The sequence below is a fragment of the Mustela erminea genome, chromosome 14 (genome assembly GCF_009829155.1).
Source record: "Mustela erminea isolate mMusErm1 chromosome 14, mMusErm1.Pri, whole genome shotgun sequence".
NCBI classification, from domain to species: Eukaryota; Metazoa; Chordata; class Mammalia; order Carnivora; family Mustelidae; genus Mustela; species Mustela erminea.
In genome coordinates this window covers 57,301,790-57,323,129 of record NC_045627.1, presented here as the reverse complement: position 1 = coordinate 57,323,129, position 21,340 = coordinate 57,301,790, and the positions used below count along the sequence as shown (strand labels likewise).

General features: G+C 39.6%; 1 protein-coding gene across 3 annotated transcripts in view; it reads right to left on the bottom strand.

Moving 5' to 3' along the window:
* Positions 1–4,235, bottom strand: part of TNKS2 (tankyrase 2) — a 70,266-nt gene extending 66,031 nt beyond the window's left edge. For 2 of the 3 annotated variants that reach the window (XM_032312099.1, XM_032312102.1), the window contains exon 1: positions 3,743–4,207. In XM_032312099.1, the coding sequence (XP_032167990.1) occupies positions 3,743–3,941 (199 nt within the window). In that variant the 5' untranslated portion in view covers positions 3,942–4,207. Of the gene's footprint in view, positions 1–3,742 lie in introns of all 3 variants that reach the window. The other variant, XM_032312100.1, reaches the window with a different exon arrangement.
* Between the last annotated feature and the right edge of the window lie 17,105 nt (positions 4,236–21,340).

The following is a 21,340-nucleotide window of genomic DNA, read 5'->3' as shown; positions in this document are numbered from 1 at the left end:
GGCAGAGAAGCAGGCAGAGAGAGAGGAGGAAGCAGGCTCCCTGCTGAGCAGAGAGCCCAATGCGGGGCTCGTTCCCAGGACCCTGAGATCATGACATGAGCCAAAGGCAGAGGCTTTAACCCACTGGGCCACCCAGGCGCCCCTCAAATAAATAAATCTTTAAAACAAAAACAAAAAAAGACACCAACCCTCCCGAAACACTCTTACATGCAACTTACACAACTGAATATAATAACTGGAAATCAATCTTAGTCCAACATAGATATCTGAGTAGCATATAAATACAACTGTTACCTTGTTTAGCTAGAGCTCTATAATGCAAGCTCTTTTCAACTGGACATTCTCTAATAACATATAAATATGTACCACATCTTTTTCCATCATCTCTATATGTGAATTCCTTAAACCTAAAAAGTGTTTTACCTATTTCTCCACTGAATGATACCTCTCTGCACACCGCAAAGACTGAAGCCACGGAATTCTATCACCACCCCCAATCCTATTCTAAGGTTCTAGAGAATGCTATATATTTCCTTCTTTGGCTCTGACAGACAACATGACGTTCTTCCAAAGGTTTTGTCTCTCTTCTTTGTTTTTCAGAAATAAATTCAGAGAACCAATCTCCTTTACTGTAATCTTCTGTTTTCTAGGGGATTTTACTGTCAAGAATTTCAGATGGTATTGCTGTTGGCAAAATTAGACTTGCAGCTTCCCTATCCATCAACTTGCCTCAACAAGTTTTGTGATTTATTAAAAAAAAAAAAATCATTCATATCCTCTGTGTGTGGTGGGGGATTGAAGAAGAAACAATTTTTTCTCATAAGAAATGGCTTCTGAAGGGATGCCTGGGTGGCTCAGTCCGTTAAGTGTTCAACTTTTGATTTTGGCTCAGGTCACGATCTCAGGGTCTTGAGATTGAGCCCCCACACTGGGATCCAAGCTCAGCAGAGAGTCTGCTTGCGATTCTTTCTCTCCCTCTCCCTCTGCATCCCCCTACACTGAGCTCTCTCACTCTAAAATAAGTATTTTTTTTTAAAGATTTTATTTATTTATTTGACAGAGATCACAAGTAGGCAGAGAGGTAGGCAGAGAGAGAGGAGGAAAGCAGGCTCCCTGCCGAGCAGAGAGCCCAATGCGGGGCTCGATCCCAGTACCCTGGGATCATGACGTGAGCCAAAGGCAGAGGCTTTAACCCACTGAGCCACCCAGGAGCCCCTAAAATAAATAAATTAAAAAAAAAAGGACCAAAAATAAATGGCTTCTTAAATAATTTATCTAGAAGAAATGCAATCTAGTTTAATAGTAAAAAGTACCCACCAGAAAAAAAGTTCCTATTTATGTTTATTATTTTTCATTAAGAGAAGAACTCCACTCCCTGGGAATTAACTGCCTATTGGGAGCAAGTGACTACTCTCTTAATTTAACTAAATATTTGATTTATTTATTTAATTGATTAAATTAAATTAATTTATTTAACTAAATATTTAACTAAATATTTTAGATAATAAGACAATCCAAATTTTTTCTAAACTGTTCGATCACGATTCATTTCCTTAGTCTGCATAAATCTCATTCCCATTGCTTGGAAATCAAAACAAAGACAAAAACATGTCCCCTCCCCCTGTAAAACCTCCAAACTTTAATTGGTTAAAAAAAGAGAAAAAAAGCCGGCTTACCCTACAATGTACAAACACAAGAACTGCTTGATCAAGCAGTTCCACAGTCCCCACACCTACACTGAGCTTCCAATGGCATGTTTATATGTACACCAACATGACAGCTCAAGGTCTGTAAGAGATTATAAAATGTATTCTCCTCATGTAAGAGAAAACATAGCTGGATACATTTATTTAAAAGTTAAACTAGGTTCTCTCATTAATTACTAACTCAGATTGAATTTACAAAGCTAATTTTTTAAAAGTTTCTTATATGACTGGGTTTAGATGCAGGGGTTTTAATGCTCCGGTTTAATGTACACCATTAGCAACTTCTATTACTGTCCTTTTACACCTTAAATTCTTAGTTGTATAACCTGCACCAGATCATCTGGGTAAATATTGAGACACATTGATTCCTAAAACAAATTTTCCATTTCAGTCAAAGCCATATGAAATCTTATGTAAAAAAGTACTTTGAAATGTTGGGAAAGAACTGAGGGTGGGATGGTGGAGGAGGAACAAGGTCAGTAAGAAGCTAATCCCACAACCTCTAAATATTACTATTTTCAGATATGAACTCATTAATACACCAAATTCTTGAAAGGTAGCAACTAAGATCTTGCTTGGCTATTTTTATCCCACAGATCAAGTGAACAGAATCTAAGTAACACTACCCTTTGGATTACTTATCAGTTGGTTAGGACAATTTGCCAAATTAGTTGTTTAAATGTTGACTACATGGCCAAACAGGGCAATTCAAATTAGCTGAGAAAAGATAGCACTGACCACTAAAATTTTAGGCAAAGTGGCAAGCAAGTGAGATCTGACTTGAGTGTCTTTCTCCTTTCTCTTTCCGCTGCCCACAGGCTGTTTCTAGTTCTCCCACCCAATCTTCCTCCTAAAAGGCTCTCCAAATAGGAACCCAACAAAGTTGGAACTGATAAAGAAAACATATTCTCTAGTAGTATTTATATTTTAAAACAGGGACGAGTTAAAGCAAATAACTTAAGTAAAAGCAATGTCTGTGAACATGGGTATTTTTCTTACACTTTCTCTGCTCATCATGCCAACTACAAAAGAAGGGAACCTTTTAAAACATACTGTTTTTTAAAAAATTATTTTAACCAGACATGTAACACAAAATAAAAAACCAAGAATATCCTAAGTATGAGAACCTACTCCCATTTTCAATCATGCATAGCTCACCTGAGGATACAGTCATGATCTTTTCTCCAAGTGAAAGGCATAAATGATTTATGGAAATAAACTGAGAAACAGAAATAAACTGAGAACCCCTAGTACTTTTAAATTCTTCAGTTAAACTTAATACCTTTATATCATAAAGTCAACATAGTAAATATTAAAGGAAAAGTAATTCAAACGATCTAAATCTCAGAAAGAGGCGAGATGCGTCCCAACTTCAATTCTAGATCCCAGCTCAAGTACCTCCACCATCTCTTCATCTCATCCTACCACTTTCCACCCCAACTTGTGTATGTGGCAGCCACGACCCGCCCGCACCCCACCCCCCTCAAAGTCAGTTCACCCAAACTTGATTACTCCCAGTTCTAGCCTCCCCAGAAACTTGCTAATGACTGGCTACCCTGACAAACCCATTAACACTAACGTGTCAATGGCCAATTAAGCTACTCCTCCTAAATTACACCCTTGTATTTTACAAAGACCTCTAGAACCTTAACCCAAAGGATTGATAAGAATTCTAGTGGAACTTGCAAGAACGATAAATTTTGGAGATAACTGGCCTTTCAAATCACAGGATCTACCGCGTCCCCTACCCTTTCTTGTGTATGGAAGGCTCCTAGAGTGGCAAAACCGGAAGTTGGTACAGGTATTGTTGATACAAAACAAAGCAAAAAAAAAAAAAAATCCACTGAGTGGGGCACGTTCGCCCCCTAGCCCCATGTCGTCGCCTTGGTCCCCAATCGATGAGAACGAGAGGACTAGTACCGAAGTCCTAAGGGGAAAAGCCGGGGCCAGAGGAGCGCAGCCTTTGGTTTCAGGCCTGAGAGCCACGGTGGGCAGGAGGGGTGTAGGGCGAAGCGAGGCGGCATCGGTTGGGTTACCTGCGGCAAAGTGCAGTGGGGTGGATTTCCTGCCTGCCGTGTCGCGGCTGTTCACCTTCTCGGGGGTCACTAGCCTCTTGACTCGCTCCACGTCCCCGTTGCGGCACGCCTCGAAGAGCTCGCGAGCGGCTGGCTCCACCGCCTCGGCCGCCGCGCCCGCGCAGGCCGCGCCCCCGCCGGCGCAGCGGCGGCCCGACATGATCCTGGCCGCCGCCGCCGCCAGCAGCAGCGCCAGCAACGGCAGCAGGAGCCCCGGCCCTGCAAGCAAGAGGGCGAGGCCCCCCGGAGCAGACGCGCTCAGGGCCTGGGCCGCTCGGGTCCCTGCTGTCACCGGGGTTGGCGCAGTCCCATGGCCGCGCCGCCGCGCGCCCTTCGCTCGGCCCAGCGACCCCGGGCTGCCCCTAGGCGGCGGAGGCAGCGCGAACCCGCCGTTCGAGCCCCGAAGCGACGCGGCGGCGGAAGCTGGCGAGACCCCTCCTGCCAGCTCCGCGGAGCCCTGGGAGGGCACGTGACGTGGTGCGGCGCGTGCGCAGTGCTGAGAGACCGGCCCTCCCAGTTTTGGCGAGTGGGGCCTTGCGGAGGGGCTTGTGGGAAATGTGAGGCGAGAACCTTTGGCCGCGGGAGGAGAAGGGGCTTCGTTCGGCCGCCATCTTTGCAGTGGGTTTTGCTGAAGTCGAATGCTTTTGGTTATTGTCTTTTTTTAATGTATGGATTTCATGAGCTGAATTTCCTTATTGTTATTACACTGAAAGAGCCATTGAAAGTTTCCCCCCAGATCTTGCATATTATTTTTGAATTCTTAGTGTGGAAATGTTCCATTTTTAAGCTTTCACAATCCCTTTCTCCTAGGGGATTTCTTTTCCGTTTTCTTTACTGTCTCTTCCTTTCCCTTTCAAATGGTATTCTGTTGTTTCTTGTGAGTCACATCTCAAAACGAATGAGTTGCTTTCCACTTCATGAGGAGTTTGGATAAGCTGTCCCAAAGAAAGCGATGAAAGTGTGTTCCAATTCTAAATTTAATAATTTGAGTGGGATGGCTCGGATTAATTTCTCTTCCCATAGTCGTTAGGTGGAAGTTACTAATAGGCCCATAAGGATATCAGCCTTTTACTGACTTGGTTGGGGTGTGGATACCTTGGATATACGCATCACTGACAAAGTTTAATGATTTGCTATATATATACATGCATATATGGAAGGAAGGAAAGCACACAGTTAATTGTCACGTTTAAGGTAGTAATCTAGCTGTTATCTTTCCCTACTCCATGCCCTGGACTCAGGAAACTGCTTGAAAGTAAGGTATGCTTACATGAAATGATACATGTTGACCTTTGGCATGCTGACAAGCATTTTCCCCCTTGTCTTTAACTTCTCAACCTGTTTTTCAGGAAAACCAGTTTCTGTTTGGGAATGTTGACTCACTACAGTGCAAGATGAGGATGTACACTTTTAGGAAGGAATATTTTTATACATATATAAGTTATATAACTATACATGATAATATATTTAGTAATTTAAGTTATATTGCATGTTAATAAAACGAATATCCATGGATGCATGTAAGAACTAGAGCACCAATACTATTACATCTACCCTTTTCTTTCCCTTTTCATCCACTTGACAAATGCGTTCCCAATTTTATTATTCTGTGTATACTAATTTGTCCTTATTAATCCTTTCCCATGTGTGTATCCCTCAACAACATATTGTTCAGTTTACTTGTTTAGGAGCTTTATAAAAATGTCAGTCTTTGTGGTCTTTTTTCACTTGAGATGTTTGTAAGTCTCCTGAATTCATTTTCATTGCTTTATAGAATTGCCTTGTATGAATACACTACAAATTTACAATTTTACTGGCCACTTGGTTTGCTTCCAAGTTTTGTTACTATCATGATTTTGTTGTTTTTTTTTTTATAGACTTTGAGAGACAGAAATGCAATTGGTGTCTTCAACCAGTAAACACACTCATGTATATAAAACAAAAGTTTCACAAAATAATAAAATAGTCATTTCTTCAGTGCTTAAAAAATGCTAATTGTGGGGCACTTGGGTGGCTTAGTGGGTGTTGCCTGGGTGGCTCAGTGGTTTAAATCCTCTGCCTTCTGCTCAGGTTATGATCCCAGGGTCCCGGAATCGAGCCCCGCATCGGGCTCTCTGCTCAATGGGGAGCCTGCTTTCCCCCCTCTCTCTCTGCTTCCTTCTCTGCCTACTTGTGATTTATGTCTATAAATTTTTAAAAACTTAAAAAAAAAAGAAATGCTAATTGTGACTCTCAGTAAATGGATTACAGAACTCAAAAATGAGTGTTGACTCAGGGTTTGAAAAGTACCACGGGAATGGACTATTACTAGGTGGAACAGAATTGCTGAGTCTTAGGGAAAATGAATATTCACTTTACAAGATAATGCCAAATTGTTTTTCAGAGACTGTTAATGATGTACATTCCCACTAGCGGTTTATATATTTTTAAAAATTCTCTGTCCTTATCAATTCTTGGTATTGTCAGATTAAGTTGTCCAGTAAATATAGTGGATGTAAATGGTATTTCAAAAAGGTCTTAGTCTGCATTTTTATTTTAGTTATTTATTGTTTTATTTTATTTTTTTATTATTTATTTGACAGAGAGAGAGATCACAAGTAGGCAGAGAGGCAGGCAAAGAGAGGAGGAAGCCTGCTCCCTGCTGAGCAGAGAGCCCGATGCGGGGCTCGATCCCAAGACCCTGAGAACACGACCTGAGCTGAAGGCAGAGGCTTAACCCACTGAGCCACTCAGGCGCCCCTTAGTCTGCATTTTTATAAATACTGAATGTTCATTAGGAAAATGCACATTGAAACCACAGTGCGATACTACTGCACATCCATTAGGATGACTAGTCAAAAGAACAGAAAGTAAGTGCTGGTGAGGATGTGGAGAAATTCTGGAATTCTTGCACACTTCTGTTTTAATTATAAAATGGTGTGACTGCCATGAAACAGAATGGCATTTCCTCAAGAAATTTAAAATCAGACTATCATATGATCCAGTAATCCCTGTTGCACACATACAGCAGAATTGAAAGCAGAATCTCTAAGAGATATTTGCACAGCCACGTGCACAGCAGCATTATTCACAATAGCTAGGTAGAAACAATTCAAATGTCCATAAGCAGATGAATGGATAAATGAAATGTGGTATACCTATACAATAGATTATTCCACTTTTAGGGATGCCAGGGTGGCTCAGTCAGTTAAGCTTAGACTGTGATCCTGGGGTCTTGGGGTCCTGGAATCAGAACCACTAGTCAGGCTCCTTGCTCAGTGGGGAGCCTGGTTCTCCCCCTCCCCTCCTGCCCCCCCAGCTTGTGCTTGTGTGCTTGTGCATGTGCAGTCTCTCTCAAATAAGCAAAATCTTTTATTTTTTATTTGTTTATCTGACAGAGATCACAAGTAGGCAGAGAGACAGGTAGAGAGAGAGGAGGAAGCAGGCTCCCTGCTGATCAGAGAGCTCGATGTGGGGCTCAATCCCATGACCCTGGGATCATGACCTGAGCAGAAGGCAGAGGCTTTAACCCACTGAGCCACCCAGGCACCCCACAAATAAATAAAATCTTAAAAAAAATTACTCCACTTTAAAAAAAATATTATTCCACTTTTAAAAAAGGAAGTAATTCCTCTCATATTCTATGACATGGATATAGCTTAGTGATGTAGCTTATGCTAAGTGAAATAAGCTGGTTGCAAAAAGGACAAATACTGTATGATTCCACTTACATGAAGTGTATTAGTTTGTTAGGGCTGCCATAATAAAATACCACAGAATGGGTGTATACATTTCTATACTTTAGCAAAAAAAAATAAGTAGAAAATATAATTTTAAAGTCTATTATGGACAATTTCAAACACAAAAATGGGAATAATGAACTTCCCCATAACCATTACCTAGCTTCAACAATTGTTACTATTTTGCCATTCTTCTTTTATTTCTTCATTTGTAAAACAAACTATTTAAAATGATTTTTATTAACTTTTAAACAAACAAAATATCACATCACTTTACTAATAAATATTTAGGAATAAGTTCCCTTTGTTTTCTTTTTAAGATTTTATTATTTATTTATTTAACAGAGAGCAGGAGAGCAGGAGAGAGGGAGCACAATCAGGGGGAGGGGAGAGGGAGAAGCAGGCTTCCCGTAGAGCAAGAAGCCTGACGTGGAGCTGGATCCCAGGACCCCATGACATGAGCCATGACATGAGAGGCTTAACGACTGAGCCACGCAGGTGCCCCTTTAGGTAAAAGTTTCTAATATTAAATATCTTGTTATTTTTTTCCCATAATGAATACCATTCAAACACATTAACCTAACCAAATTAACATCAATATCTTAGTATCATCTAACATCCAGTCCATATTAAAATGTCTACAAGTGCTTGAAAAATGTCTTTTTAGTAGTTTGATAAGCTATACTTAAAAAAAAAAACACTTATGACTGCAATAAAACTAGAATGTGCAAAACCTATATGAAGGAAACAATAAAATCTTATTGAAATTCATTAAAGAAGATCTAAGTAAACACATATGCCACGTCCAAGGATGGGAGGACTCAATATCTTGAACATAGCAATTCTTCCCAAATTGGCCCATAAATTCAATGCAAGTTTCATTAAATTTCCAATGGGGTTTTGAAGTAACTCAGGGCTGATTCCAAAATTTACATGGGAGACCAAATTTTAAAAAAAAGTAAGGAAGAGTTAGGTGTGAGATTTTCCCTACCCGATATCAAAACTTATTACCAAGTTGTATTATGATAGTATTAGCGGATGTGTTAAGATGTAATGAAAGAGGAATATTTAAGTGAATCAATGGAATGAAATACAGTCCGGAAATAGACCCATGAATATATGGAAGATTGAAGCGGCATTGCAAGTCTCATCTGAAAGGAAGAAGTTTTAATAGTGAGAGGATAGTGTGAATATAGTTACCACCACTGAACAGTACACTTAAAAAATGATTACGATGATATAAAGTGCAAATAAAATTGAGGGTTTTTCCCCACATGGTTATGGTCTATTTGTATTTCCTCTGCAGTAAAATGCTTATATCTTTAGCCCATATTTCTGTTGGGTTGTTTGCCTTTTACTATTAACTTGTGGGCATTTTGGATACTATAATTCTTTGTCAGTGTTGAAACTATCCTCTACTAATTTATGGTTTGCTTGTTGACTTTCCCAATGAAAAGCTATCTCAACTTTAATTTAGTTGAATTATGAATATTTTCATCTGTTTTATGTTTCCATGTGTGTTTTCCCTTACCCCAAGATAGAAAACATATTCTTTATTTTCTTCTCAAAGTGAAAATTTTTGCCTCTTACACTTACATCCTTAATCCTTCTGCCCTTGATTTTAAAGTATGGTATAAGATAGGTATTTACTATCTTTTACTTTTCTCATATAGATAGCAAATTGATTTTTGATAATGTTTAGATTTAATGCTGTATTGGATTAAGATTTGGGGGGATTTTCAAGAAATGGGCAGAAGATATGAACAGACATTTCTGCAAAGAAGACATCCAGATGGCCAATAGACACATGAAAAAATGTTCCGCATCACTTGGCATCAGGGAAATACAAATCAAAAACACAATGAGATACCACCTCATTCCAGTCAAAATGGCTAAAGTGAACAAGTCAGGAAATGACAGATGTTGGCGAGGATGCAGAGAAAGGGGAAGCCTCCTACACTGTTGGTGGGAAGGCAAGCTGGTGCAGCCACTCTGGAAAACAGCATGGCGGTTCCTCAAAAAGTTGAAAATAGAGCTACCCTATGACTGAGCACACTACTGGGTATTTACCCTAAAGATACAAATGTAATGTATGTATGTAATGTATGTATGTAATGTATGTAATGATCCAAAGGGGCACGTGCACCCAAATGTTTATAGCAGCAGTGTCCACAATGGCCAAACTATGGAAAGAACCTAGATGTCCATCCACAGATGAATGGATAAAGAAGATGTGGTATATATACACAATGGAATACTATGCAGCCATCAAAAATGAAATCTTGCCATTTGCAACAACGTGGATAGAACTAGAGGGTATTATGCTGGACGAAATAAGTCAATCAGAGAAAGACAATTATCATATGATCTCTCTGATTGAGGAATTTGAGAGGTAGGGTGAGGGGTTGTGAGGGGTAGGGAAGGAAAAAATGAAACAAGATGGGATTGGGAGGGAGATAAACCATAAGAGACTCTTAATCTCACAAAACAAGTGAGGGTTGCTGGCGGGTGGGGTTGGGGTTTAGGGATAGGGTGCCTGGGTTAGGGACATTGGGGAGGGTATGTGCTATGGTGAGTGCTGTGAAATGTGTAAGCCTGATGATTCACAGACCTGTACCCCTGGGGCAAATAATACATTATATGTCAATAAAATAATTTAAAAAAAGATTTGGGGGGATTTTGAAATGGGGTAAAATGTATTTTGCACATGTGATGGATGTGGGCTTGGGGGAGCCAGAGAGCAGACTATACTGAATTGAATGGTATCTCTTCTAAAATCATGTCCAATTTGTTTTTTTTTTTTTTTATTTGACAGAGAGAAATTACAAGTACACTGAGAGGCAGGCAGAGAGAGAGAGAGAAGGAAGCAGGCTCCCTGCTGAGCAGAGAGCCCGATGCGGGACTCGATCCCAGGACCCTGAGATCATGACCTGAGCCGAAGGCAGCGGCTTAACCCACTGAGCCACCCAGGCGCCCCAAATCATGTCCAATTTGAACCTCAGTATGTGATCTTATTTGGAAATAGGGTCTTTGCTAATGTAATTAAGTTGAGGTTATATTGGATTAAGATGGACCCTAAATACAACCACTGGAGTCCTTATAAGAAAGACAAGAGCACATAAACACAGACACATAGGGAAAATGTCATGTGAGGATTGCTGGCAATCACCAATAGCTAGAAGAAGCATGGGAGGATCTTCTATAGAGTGTTTCAGAGAAAGCATGGCCCTGTTGACACCTTGGTTTCCACAATTATGAGAGAATAAATTTCTGTTGTTATAAGCCACCCAGTTTGTGGTACACAGCCCTGGGAAATTAATACACTGACCCACCGATGGTTGTTAAGAAATTCTTTTTTTTTTTTTTTTTTTTTTGGTTGTTAAGAAATTCTTATCAAACATAGGTATATGTAGGATTGAAAGCTCACAAGATCATAGTAAACTGGGGGGTGTCTGGGTGGCTCAGTGGGTTAAAGCCTCTGCCTTTGGCTCAGGTCATGATCCCAGGGTCCTGGGATGGAGCCCCACATATGGCTCTCTGCTCAGCGGGGACCCTGCTTCCCCTTCTCTCTGTGCCTGCCTCTCTGCCTGCCTCTCTGCCTACTTGTGATCTCTGTCCGTCAAATAAATAAATAAAATCTTCAAAAAAAAAAGTAAACTAGGCAGGTGAATCAAATGAAAAAGTGGTGAAGGAATGAAAAAGCATTACTAAATGACCTTGGCTCAAATGTGATGTTGCAGGAGCTTGGGAATTCGACAGTCACTGCAAAATGATTTAGTGAGGAAGCTTTGACTTGGTATTTAACTTGCTACCTAATGGGAGCTGATTATATGCCTACTTACTTTTCATCTGTGTATTCCTTTGAATTTCTCTAGATAAATAGGGATTTACCTAGAGAAAATTTTGGCTTTTCAATTTCTGTGGTATTTTCAACTATTTTATGCTCAGGACAAAAATTTGTTATGTTTTGTTAATGCTAAAGCTGATAGAAATACATCCTCATCTTATTTTGTAAAAAAAAGAAAAAAAAACAAAAAAGAACCTTTCATATTTTTTCTTTTCCCTAAATGCTTGTTTGTTGAAAATTTGAAAAATAGAGGTCAGCAAAAGGGAAAAATATGTTAATAAAGGACATTTACTAGGGAGTAGTCTTGGGAAGGGAGGCAAAAGAAACAAGACTGAGTAGAGGGAGAAAGTTGAACTGAGATGCAGTCCCAATCAACCAACCTGATGATAAACTCTGGATCTGAGACAGTCCTTCAGAACTGTCCCAAGTTTAGGCAAGGGGAACAGATGCTTATACTTCCTGCACTGATCAGTTACTGGATATGAGCTACCCTTGGAAGGAGGTGGGATCTTGGGCCACTTTCCTTCAGACAAAACAATCCCCAAAGAAGGCTGAGAGCTAAGGGCTGTCTTCTGAAGCACTTCCCAGGGGCTGAGGGCAAAAGTCCTCCATTTCTGGAGAGGGATCTGGGAGGCAAATTCAGCATCTACCACATATAGCTACAGAAAATTGAGTTCATCATATACCACAATTCATGGCTGCTATGGACTGAATGTTTGTGTCCCCACCAAAATTCATATGTTGAAGTCCAAGTCCCCAGTGTAATGGTTTTTGGATGCGGGGCCTTTGGGAAGTAATTGGGCCATGAGGGTGCAATTTTTATAATGGGATTAGTGCCCTCAGAAGAAATACAAGAAAGATGATCTCTCTTTCCACCATGTGAAGATCTAACAAGAAGGTGGCCATATGCAAACCAAAAAGAGGGTTCCCAACGGACACGAGTCTACAGGCCCCAGCAACCCAGCAACTGTGAGAAATATTTGTTTTTTATTTTGTATATTTATTTTTCTAAATTCATTTACAGACAGAAGTGTCCATTGACAAGTTCTATAATTTATTTATTTATTTAGTAAAAGATTTTATTTATTTATTTGACAGAGAGAGATGACAAGTAGGCAAAAAGGCAGGCAGAGGGGGTGGGGGGAAGTAGGCTCCCCGCTGAGCAAAGAGCCCAATGCGGGGCTCCATCCAAGGTCCCTGAGATCATGACCGGAGCCGAAGTCAGAGGCTTAACCCACTGAGCCACCCAGGCGCCCCGACAGGTTCTATAATTTAAATATACATTTTGTCATAGGATACCTGATTACAGCTGGGATTTGGAGCTCATCATATACCTGATTTAAAAAAACAAACAAACAACTCTCATGTTCAGGAGTCTAACTTCCCAAATAATAATCAATAGCTTTACTGAAGGGGAAGCTCTAAAATGTTGTGGTTAGAACTTCTACTACTTTTAGCATGATAGAGTAACTTAACAGCAGAAAAATGCACCCTTTAAGAATAGCTAGAGAAGGGACGCCTGGGTGGCTCAGTTGGTTGGGCAGCTGCCTTCGGCTCAGGTCATGATCCCGGCGTCTGGGATCGAGTCCCGCATCGGGCTCCTTGCTCAGCAGGGAGCCTGCTTCTCCCTCTGTCTCTGCCTGCCATTCTGTCTGCCTGTGCTCGCTCTCTCTCCCTCTCTCTCTCTGAAAAATAAATAAAATTAAAAAAAAAAAAAGAATAGCTAGAGAAGTTGGATTAAAAAAAAAAATCTTGGGTATTGGGATGCTGGTAAGGCAACTTAGAATTGAGAGGTCAAATTTCTGCATGGGGGAAAAACCATGGAGAGCTGAACTAGCATTCTGCATTCTGAAATTCCATGGGGAATTTCACAAATATAGGCTCAAGGAATGTGGCTGGAAACCCCTAAGAGTCTTGGGGGAAAGGGTTGCTGTTGGAAAGCAGAGAAACCATCAAAGCTTTTGGCAGTCCTGTGGTTCTAAACAGACACAAATTGGAAGCTGGAGGGGCAGAAAACTGAGTCCCGTTGATTAGGTTTATTCCAAGCCATTTTGCTGAATTCTGAAGAAACAAAGTGTAGCAGGCAAGAAGCTAGGGAGCAAGTTTCTGAAAAGCATAGTGGAGGTTTTTGATCGTCTCAGTCTAGGATTTAAGGATCAGAGTTCAAGATAGGTCATGAAGGGGGTCATGAAGTAGGGACTGTGGGGAACTGCCCAAGCTATTGGTTGGAACTCTCCAGGCTTTAGTCTAGGGTGGGAATGATGAAGAGTCTAGAAAAAGCCTTTGGTAAAACCGCAGCCTAACCTTGAATCATCAGTCCTGATTAGATTAAGGTGATTGGCCTACGTAGCAGAGGAAATGATGAAACCTCCCTGGAAATTCCCTCCCGATCCTGAGCTTCTGCAGTTTCTCAATACAATATCTGACTGTCAATCAAAAATATCAGGCATACCAAGAAATAAGACAAAATGACCATGAACACAAGAGAAAAATCAGACAGGTAATTCAGAATTATAGACATCAGTCAATTTTTTAAATATAACTATGATGAGGACATTTGAGATAATAGAGGAAATAGATTAAGAAAAAGAGAATCTCAGTGGAGACAAATGGGACAGAGGGAACAGGTATGAAATACATGTAATTCGAATCCCAGCAGACTAAGCTCAAAAGGGAAAGCAAATGCTCCAAGATGGAAAAATAAAATGCAGAAAACAAATGAAGTGCAATGAAAAAGATAAATATATGGGTAAATATAAATGGATTTTGACTATATAAAATAGCAGTAATGTTCCTTGCAATTTAAAATATATAAAATTAGGGACGCCTGGGTGGCTCAGTTGGTTGAGCAGCTGCTTTCGGCTCGGGTCATGATCTCGGCATCCTGGGATCGAGTCCCGCATCGGGCTCCTTGCTTGGCGGGGAGCCTGCTTCTCCCTCTGCCACTCTGTCTGCTTGTGCTTGCTCTCGCTTCTCTCTCTATGACAAATAAATAAATAAAATCTTAAAAAAAAATAAAATATATAAAATTAATGCATAATACAGAATATATAGAGTTAATAATACAAAAGGCAGGAGATGGTAAATGGAGCTAAAGTGCTCTAAAGTCCTAGCATTTTCAGGGAAGTAATAACATTAATAATTAATTTAAGGCTGTGTAGTGGCTTAAATTATGTTCCAAAAAGATACAGGGAAATTTGTACCTTTAAATGCATATATTGGGGAAGGAGCCAAGATTGTCCTTCAACAGATGAATGAATAAAGAAGATGTGGTTCATATAATGTACTATTATTCAGCCATCAGAAAGGATGAATACCTCCATTTCATTGACATGGATGGAACTGGAGGGGATTATGCTAAGTGAAATAAGTCAGTGGGAGAAAGACAATTATCATATGGTTTCACTCATATGTGGAATACAAGGAATAGTGCAGAGGACCAGAGGGGAAGGGAGGGAAAACTGAATGGGAAGAAATCAGAGGGGAAGACAAACCATGACAGACTCTGGATTCTGGGAAACAAAGTGAGGGTTACAGAAGGGAAGGCGGTAGAGGGCTGGGATAACCGGGTGATGGGTATTAGGGAGGGCACGTGATGTGATGAGCACTGGGTGTTATATGCAACTAATGAATCACTGAACACTACATCAGAAAGTCATGATGTACTATATGTTGGCTAATTGAACATAATAAAAAAATTAAATAAATGCATATACTGGAAAAGAAGAAAGACTGAAAATCTAAATAGTCACCTTGAAAATTTAGAAAAACAATAGCAAAATACACCTATAAAAGTAGAAAGAAGTAAAGACATGAGCAGAAATTAATTAAATAGAAAACAAATGTATAAGAGAGAAAACCAACAGAACCAAAAGTTGGATTTTTTGAAAGACTAATAAATTTGAGAGACCTCTAGCAAGGTTAAGTCAGGGAAAAATGAGAAAGAAAGCACAACATTCTAAGGCAGGAATGAAAAGAGGCCATTTCTTTGGATTGTATAGACATTAAAAAAAAAAAAGACGATATAGACAACATAGATTGTATAGTCCCATATCTACTAAATAAGTTGATTCTGTAATTAAAAAAAAAACAAACTTTCTCAGTGGGCACCTGGATGGCTCAGTCGTTAGGCGTCTGCCTTCGGCTCAGGTCGTGATCCTGGGGTCCTGGAATGGAGTCCCGCATCGGGCTCCCTGCTCGGCTGGAAGCCTGCTTCTCCCTCTCCCACTCCCCCTGCGTCTGTTCTCTCGCTGTGTCTCTGTCAAATAAATAAATAAAATCTTAAAAAAATGTTAAAACAACCCCTTGAGATGGGCAATGGGACAAGGTTACCTTTTTTTTTTTTTTTTAAAGATTTTAAATCTTTTAAAACATTGTGTATATAGAAAATCTAAGAGTTTGTGAACTATTAAAACCAAATTTAAACAAGGCTGCAGGATACGTGATCAAAATATAAAGATCAATTTGTATTTTTATTACCAGCCACAAACAATAGCAAATATCTTTAAAAAGATAAAATCTACAATTGCATCAAAACCATCAAATATCTAGCAATGAAATAATAAAAGGTGGGCAAGACCATCACATCGAAGGACTACAAATAATTATTGAGATAAAGATGACCAAATTAATAGAGGTCAAAGAAGCTGAAAGAACATTCACAGGACGTTGGAACAATTGCAGGCCCCACTGCTGTTACCACACCAACAAGGTGAGCCGGCAGATGAGTGATGATGTGCACGAATATAACCGTGCCTACTCTGGAAATTACAACTGCTGCATTACTTCTGCCCTTCAAATCATACACACACACACACACACACACACATGCACACACAGTCACTTCCTGTGGCCCACTCTAACTAGAAACCATCAGGGAAGGGAATTCTGGAAGATGTAGTTTTGCCTACCTAAATCCACACATTATAAAGCTACCACAGATATTAGTTTTTCCAAAATTGACTTACTGATTTAATTCAATTCTAATAGCAATCCTAGCAGTTGTTTTTATTGCCCCATAGAAATTGATAAATTGATTCTAAATTTATCTGAAAATGCAAAGGACCAAGAAGAGTTGATACAGGGGTACATGGGTGACTCAGTGGGTTAAGCCTCTGCCTTCAGCTCAGGTCATGATCTTGGGGTCCTGGGATCAAGCCCCGCATTGGGCTCTCTGGTCAATGGGGAGACTGCTTCCCCCCCACCCCCCGCCTGCTTTTCTGCCTACTTATGATCTCTCTCTCTCTGTCAAATAAATAAATAAAGTCTTTAAAAAAAAAAAAAAGGAGTCAATACAATCTTGAAGAAAAAAATAACGTAGACCCAGGGAAAGACATATAGACCAATGGAAGAGAACAAAAATTCCAGAAAGAAATACATACACACATACATTTACCTCATTTATGACAAAGATAAAACTGCAGTACAGTAGTGAAATGATGGTTTTTTAAAAGTATTTTTTAGATCGATTATTATTTTTTTTGAAAGATTTTATTTATTTATTTGAGAAAGAGTAACAACTACAAAGAGAGAGAGCACACACAGAGGGAGAGGGAGGAGAGAAGCAGATTCCCTGCTGAGCAGGGAACCTGACATGGGGCTCCATCCCAGATCCCTGGGATCATGACCTGAGCCAAAGACAGATGCTTAACCGTCTGAACCACTCAGGAGCCCTTATTATTATTCTCCTTAAGGTTTTTTATTTATTTAAGCAATCTCTACACTTCATATGGGACTTGAACTCATGACCCTAAGATCAAGAGTTGCACACTCCTCCAACAGAGCCAGCCAGGTACTCCAAAAGATTTTTATTATTTTTAAGTAATCTCTATTCCCAAAGTGGCAATAGAACTTACAACCCTGGGATCAAGAGTCACATGCTCTACCGACTGAGCCAGCCAGGGGCCCCATGATGGTCTTTATAATAAGTGATGTTGGTTTTTTAAGATTTTATTTATTTATTTGACAGAGAGGGACACAGCAAGATAGAGAACATAGGCAGGAGGAGAGGGAGAGGAAGAAGCAGACTTCCTGCCAAGCAGAGAACCTGATGCGGGGCTCAATCCCAGGACACTGGGATCATGACCTGAGCCCAGGTCATGATTTTGCCCTTGCCTCCTACCTTACACAAAAAACAACTGCAGATGCATCAGATTTAAATATAAATGGTTAAATAATAAAGCTCTAAGAAGAAAGCATAGAGTAATACATTCATGATACTGGAATAAGCAGTTTCTTTTTTAAGATTTTATTTATTTATTTATTTATTTATTTAGCACAGGGGGTAGAGAAAGAGGAAGAGAGAAAATCTCTAGCAGATTCCATGCCGAGCATAGAACCCAATGTGGGGCTTGATCCCAAGACCCCAAGATCATGACCTGAGTTGAAATCAAAAGTCAGATGCTCAACCAACTGAGCCACCGAGGCACCCCTGGAATAAGCAAAGTTTTCAAAAAAGGGCCCAAAGAATGTGGTAACTTAAAGGAAAAAAATTGGTAAATTAGACCCTGTACATAAAAAATACCATTTCATCAAAAAAGGTCAAGCCCCAGAGTGGGAAAACCTTAAAAAACTTAAAAAACCTCAGATATTTAAAGAAATCCTATAAACTGATTTAAAAAATGATTTAGAAATTGATAAAAAATGATCAAAAGACTGGAACATTCTTAATAAGCATATAAACAATTTCATTCATCTTCAAGGAAATGCAATTTAAAACCACAGTGAGATATCACTACTTATCCATCAGAAAGGCTACAATATGAAAGGACTGACAATACATAATACTGGGGAGGAAATTGAACAAAGGAACTCATGTCTTGCTGGTGGTAATGTATATTGCTACAATCATTTCAGAAAGCTGGCAGTATTTACCAAAGCTAAATGTGCATATCCCACAACCCAGCAATCCACCTATCCTAGGTATATACCCACCCCAAGAAATGCATAAACACTTTGATCCAAGGTATGTTTATGAACTTCATAGAAGCAGTATACATAATAGTTCCAAACTGGAAATAACACAAATGTCCATTAATAATAGAACGGAAAAAAGTTGTGATATGCAGCAGTGAAAACAACATGATTGTCTCACAAACACCATGGGAAGCAACAGACACAAGAAGATTCATATAAGCTTCAGAAAGAGGCAAAAGTCATCTATGGTATTAGAAGTCAGGATAATGGCCACCATTGAGGGGAAGTGACCAGGAATGAGCACAGATAGGCTTCTGGGTCACAGGTAGTGTTCTAATTCTTGGTCTAGGTGCTGATCACTTGGGTGTAACCAAAAAAATAGCAAATGAATTTAAAAAATCTACAATTGCACAAAACATTTACATTCACTTCACTTTGTGAAAATTAATCAAATGATATGCTTATGATTTGTGTACTTTTCTTTAGTTATGTTATATTTCAATGAAAAGTTTACTGAAAAGCTACCAACCAACCAATCCTCCCTCAAACAAGGTGCTCAATTTTTTTCTACTATTCAAATAACAAGTTGTTAAATATTAATAAATAAGAAAGCATTTGAGGGGAAGAATCAATCTCATTGATGACCAGAGGAAAAATTGTAGCACATGATAAATTCTACTCAATACATTATATATATATATTTATACACACACACACACACACACACACACACATATATACACACACACACACATATATATATATAATTTATTTATTTATTTTAGAGAGAGTGAGCATGTATACAAGAGCACACATGTGGGGAGGGGCAGAGAGAAAGAATCTTTAAGCAGACTCCCCGTTGAATGCGCAGGTTGTGGGGTGGTGGTCAGGGAGTGGCTCCACAAGGGGCTTGATCATGGAACCCATGAAACCATGACCTGAGCCAAAACCAAAAGTCAGATGCTTAACCAACTGAGCCACCCAGGTGCCCCTCAATAGATTATAGTTTAACTTAAAAATGCTTTTATCACCTGGAGGAAAGACACAAAACAAATGCCGACTAGCAACAGTCAATCTTTTTTCCCAAATATTGTACACAACTTTTATAATCAACAAGTATTTTTTGATTTGAGAATATGAACAATTATAAGAGAGAATTTTTTATATATTTCTTTCAGTCCTTCTTCGGGATGAAACTCCTTCTTTCTTTCTTTTTTAAAGATTTTACTTATTCATTTAACAGAGAGAGAGAGAGAGTGAGCACAAGCAGGGGGAGCAGCAGAGGAAGAGGGAGAAGCAGGCTCCCTGCTGAGCAGGGAGCCTGATACAGGACTTGACCTCAGGACCCTGGGATCATGGCCCGAGCTGAAGGCAGATAGATGCTTAACCGACTAAGCCGCCCAGGCATCCTGAAACTCCTTATGTCTTTAAGAAAATTTTCAGATGTTGTTAAAGGCGACAAACTTGCAGTGAATAGTAAATAAGTCCTAAAGCTCTCAAGCACAGTACAGTGAATATAAACAACTACATTGTTTTATTATCATCAAATTTGCTAAGAGACTAGAACTTAATTATTTCAACTACTAAAAAGAAATGGTAACTATATAACATGATAGAGGTGCTAATTGTTGCTACAAACATATGATTGCAGCAAATGAACATGTTGATACCTTAAGTTGACACAGTTATAGGTCAAACATATATCAACCAAAAAAAGAAAAAAACAAGAAAATTTTCAACTTGAAATACAGTTGTTCTTCTATGTTTTAAAAACCACATTATGTTTTTAAAAGACTTTATTTATTTATTTGTTTATTTATTTAGTGAGTGTACGAGCCAGGGGAAAGGCAGAGAGAGAGGAAGAGAAAGAATCTTAAACAGATTCTGGGCTGAGCACAGAGCCCAACATAGGGCTCAATCTCAAGACCCTGAGATCATAACCTGAGCCAAAATCAAGATGCTTAAGTGACTGAGCCACTCAGGTTCCAGAAAGCACATTACATTTTTAAACATTTATTGGCTTTTTCCAAAGAGGGGGCTAAGAGATGGATCATAGATAGAAGCTTTTTATGATAAGTCTACTAAATGGCTGCATAAATACCTACCTCTGAAAAAGGTAGGCTTTCAAACTTGTAAATTGCCGCCAGCTGGCATAGCTCTTACAGTTCTTGGTAAAGACAGCCATCTAGTGGAAATAATTCTACTGAGTTTTAAAAGACTGGCAAAGAGAATGAACACGAATTTTCAGCCTAACTACAAGCCACAACGTTGACTCAAGGCATAAGAAGAAATTAAAAACAAACAAACAAACAACAACAAAACTCCAGTATTCACATGCTTTCTTATTTTATGTACAGGTCTGGAAGTGAAGTGGGAGGCAGGTTGTGGGGGTAGAAAGAGAAACTGATGCTTTGCATTAATAGGTACAAAAAAAGAGAGTAAGGGCTTTGTAGCTGGTTGTGATGCAGGAACTTCATTGAGCCAGTAGCCATTAACCAGTTAGAGTTATAGGATAAGTATTCCTTTAAGCTGATGGTTTAAGTAGATAAAGCAGTGTGTCACACTAAAGAGGAAGAAGGAGGATGTAGAGGAGGAGGAGGTGGGGGAAGAGGAGGAGAGGTAAAAGGAGAGGAAGAAGAACACTAAATGTGGGGTGCCTGGGTGGCTCAGTGGGTTAAAGCCTCTGCCTTCGGCTCAGGTCGTGATCCCAGGGTCGTGGGATCGAGCCCTGCATCGGGCTCTCTGCTCGGCGGGGAGCCTGCTTCCTCCTCTCTCTCTGCTTGCCTCTCTGCCTACCGGCGATCTCTGTCTGTCAAATAAATAAATAAAATCTTTAAAAAAAAAAAAAAAGAAGAATACTAAATGAGAAAAAACAAACAAAAATAAAATCGAAAAGCACTGTACTATGCCAAATGTACCCAGGGCTCCAATTCTGAGAAGTAATGGTGCAAAGCAGAATCTGAATTGGGGGTGAGAAGACCTGAGTTAGATCTGCCTCTGGTGTGTATAATCTATATGACTCTGCTCGTTTTATTTATCCAAATTACAGTTTTCTTGTTTATAAAAATAGTATGGTAT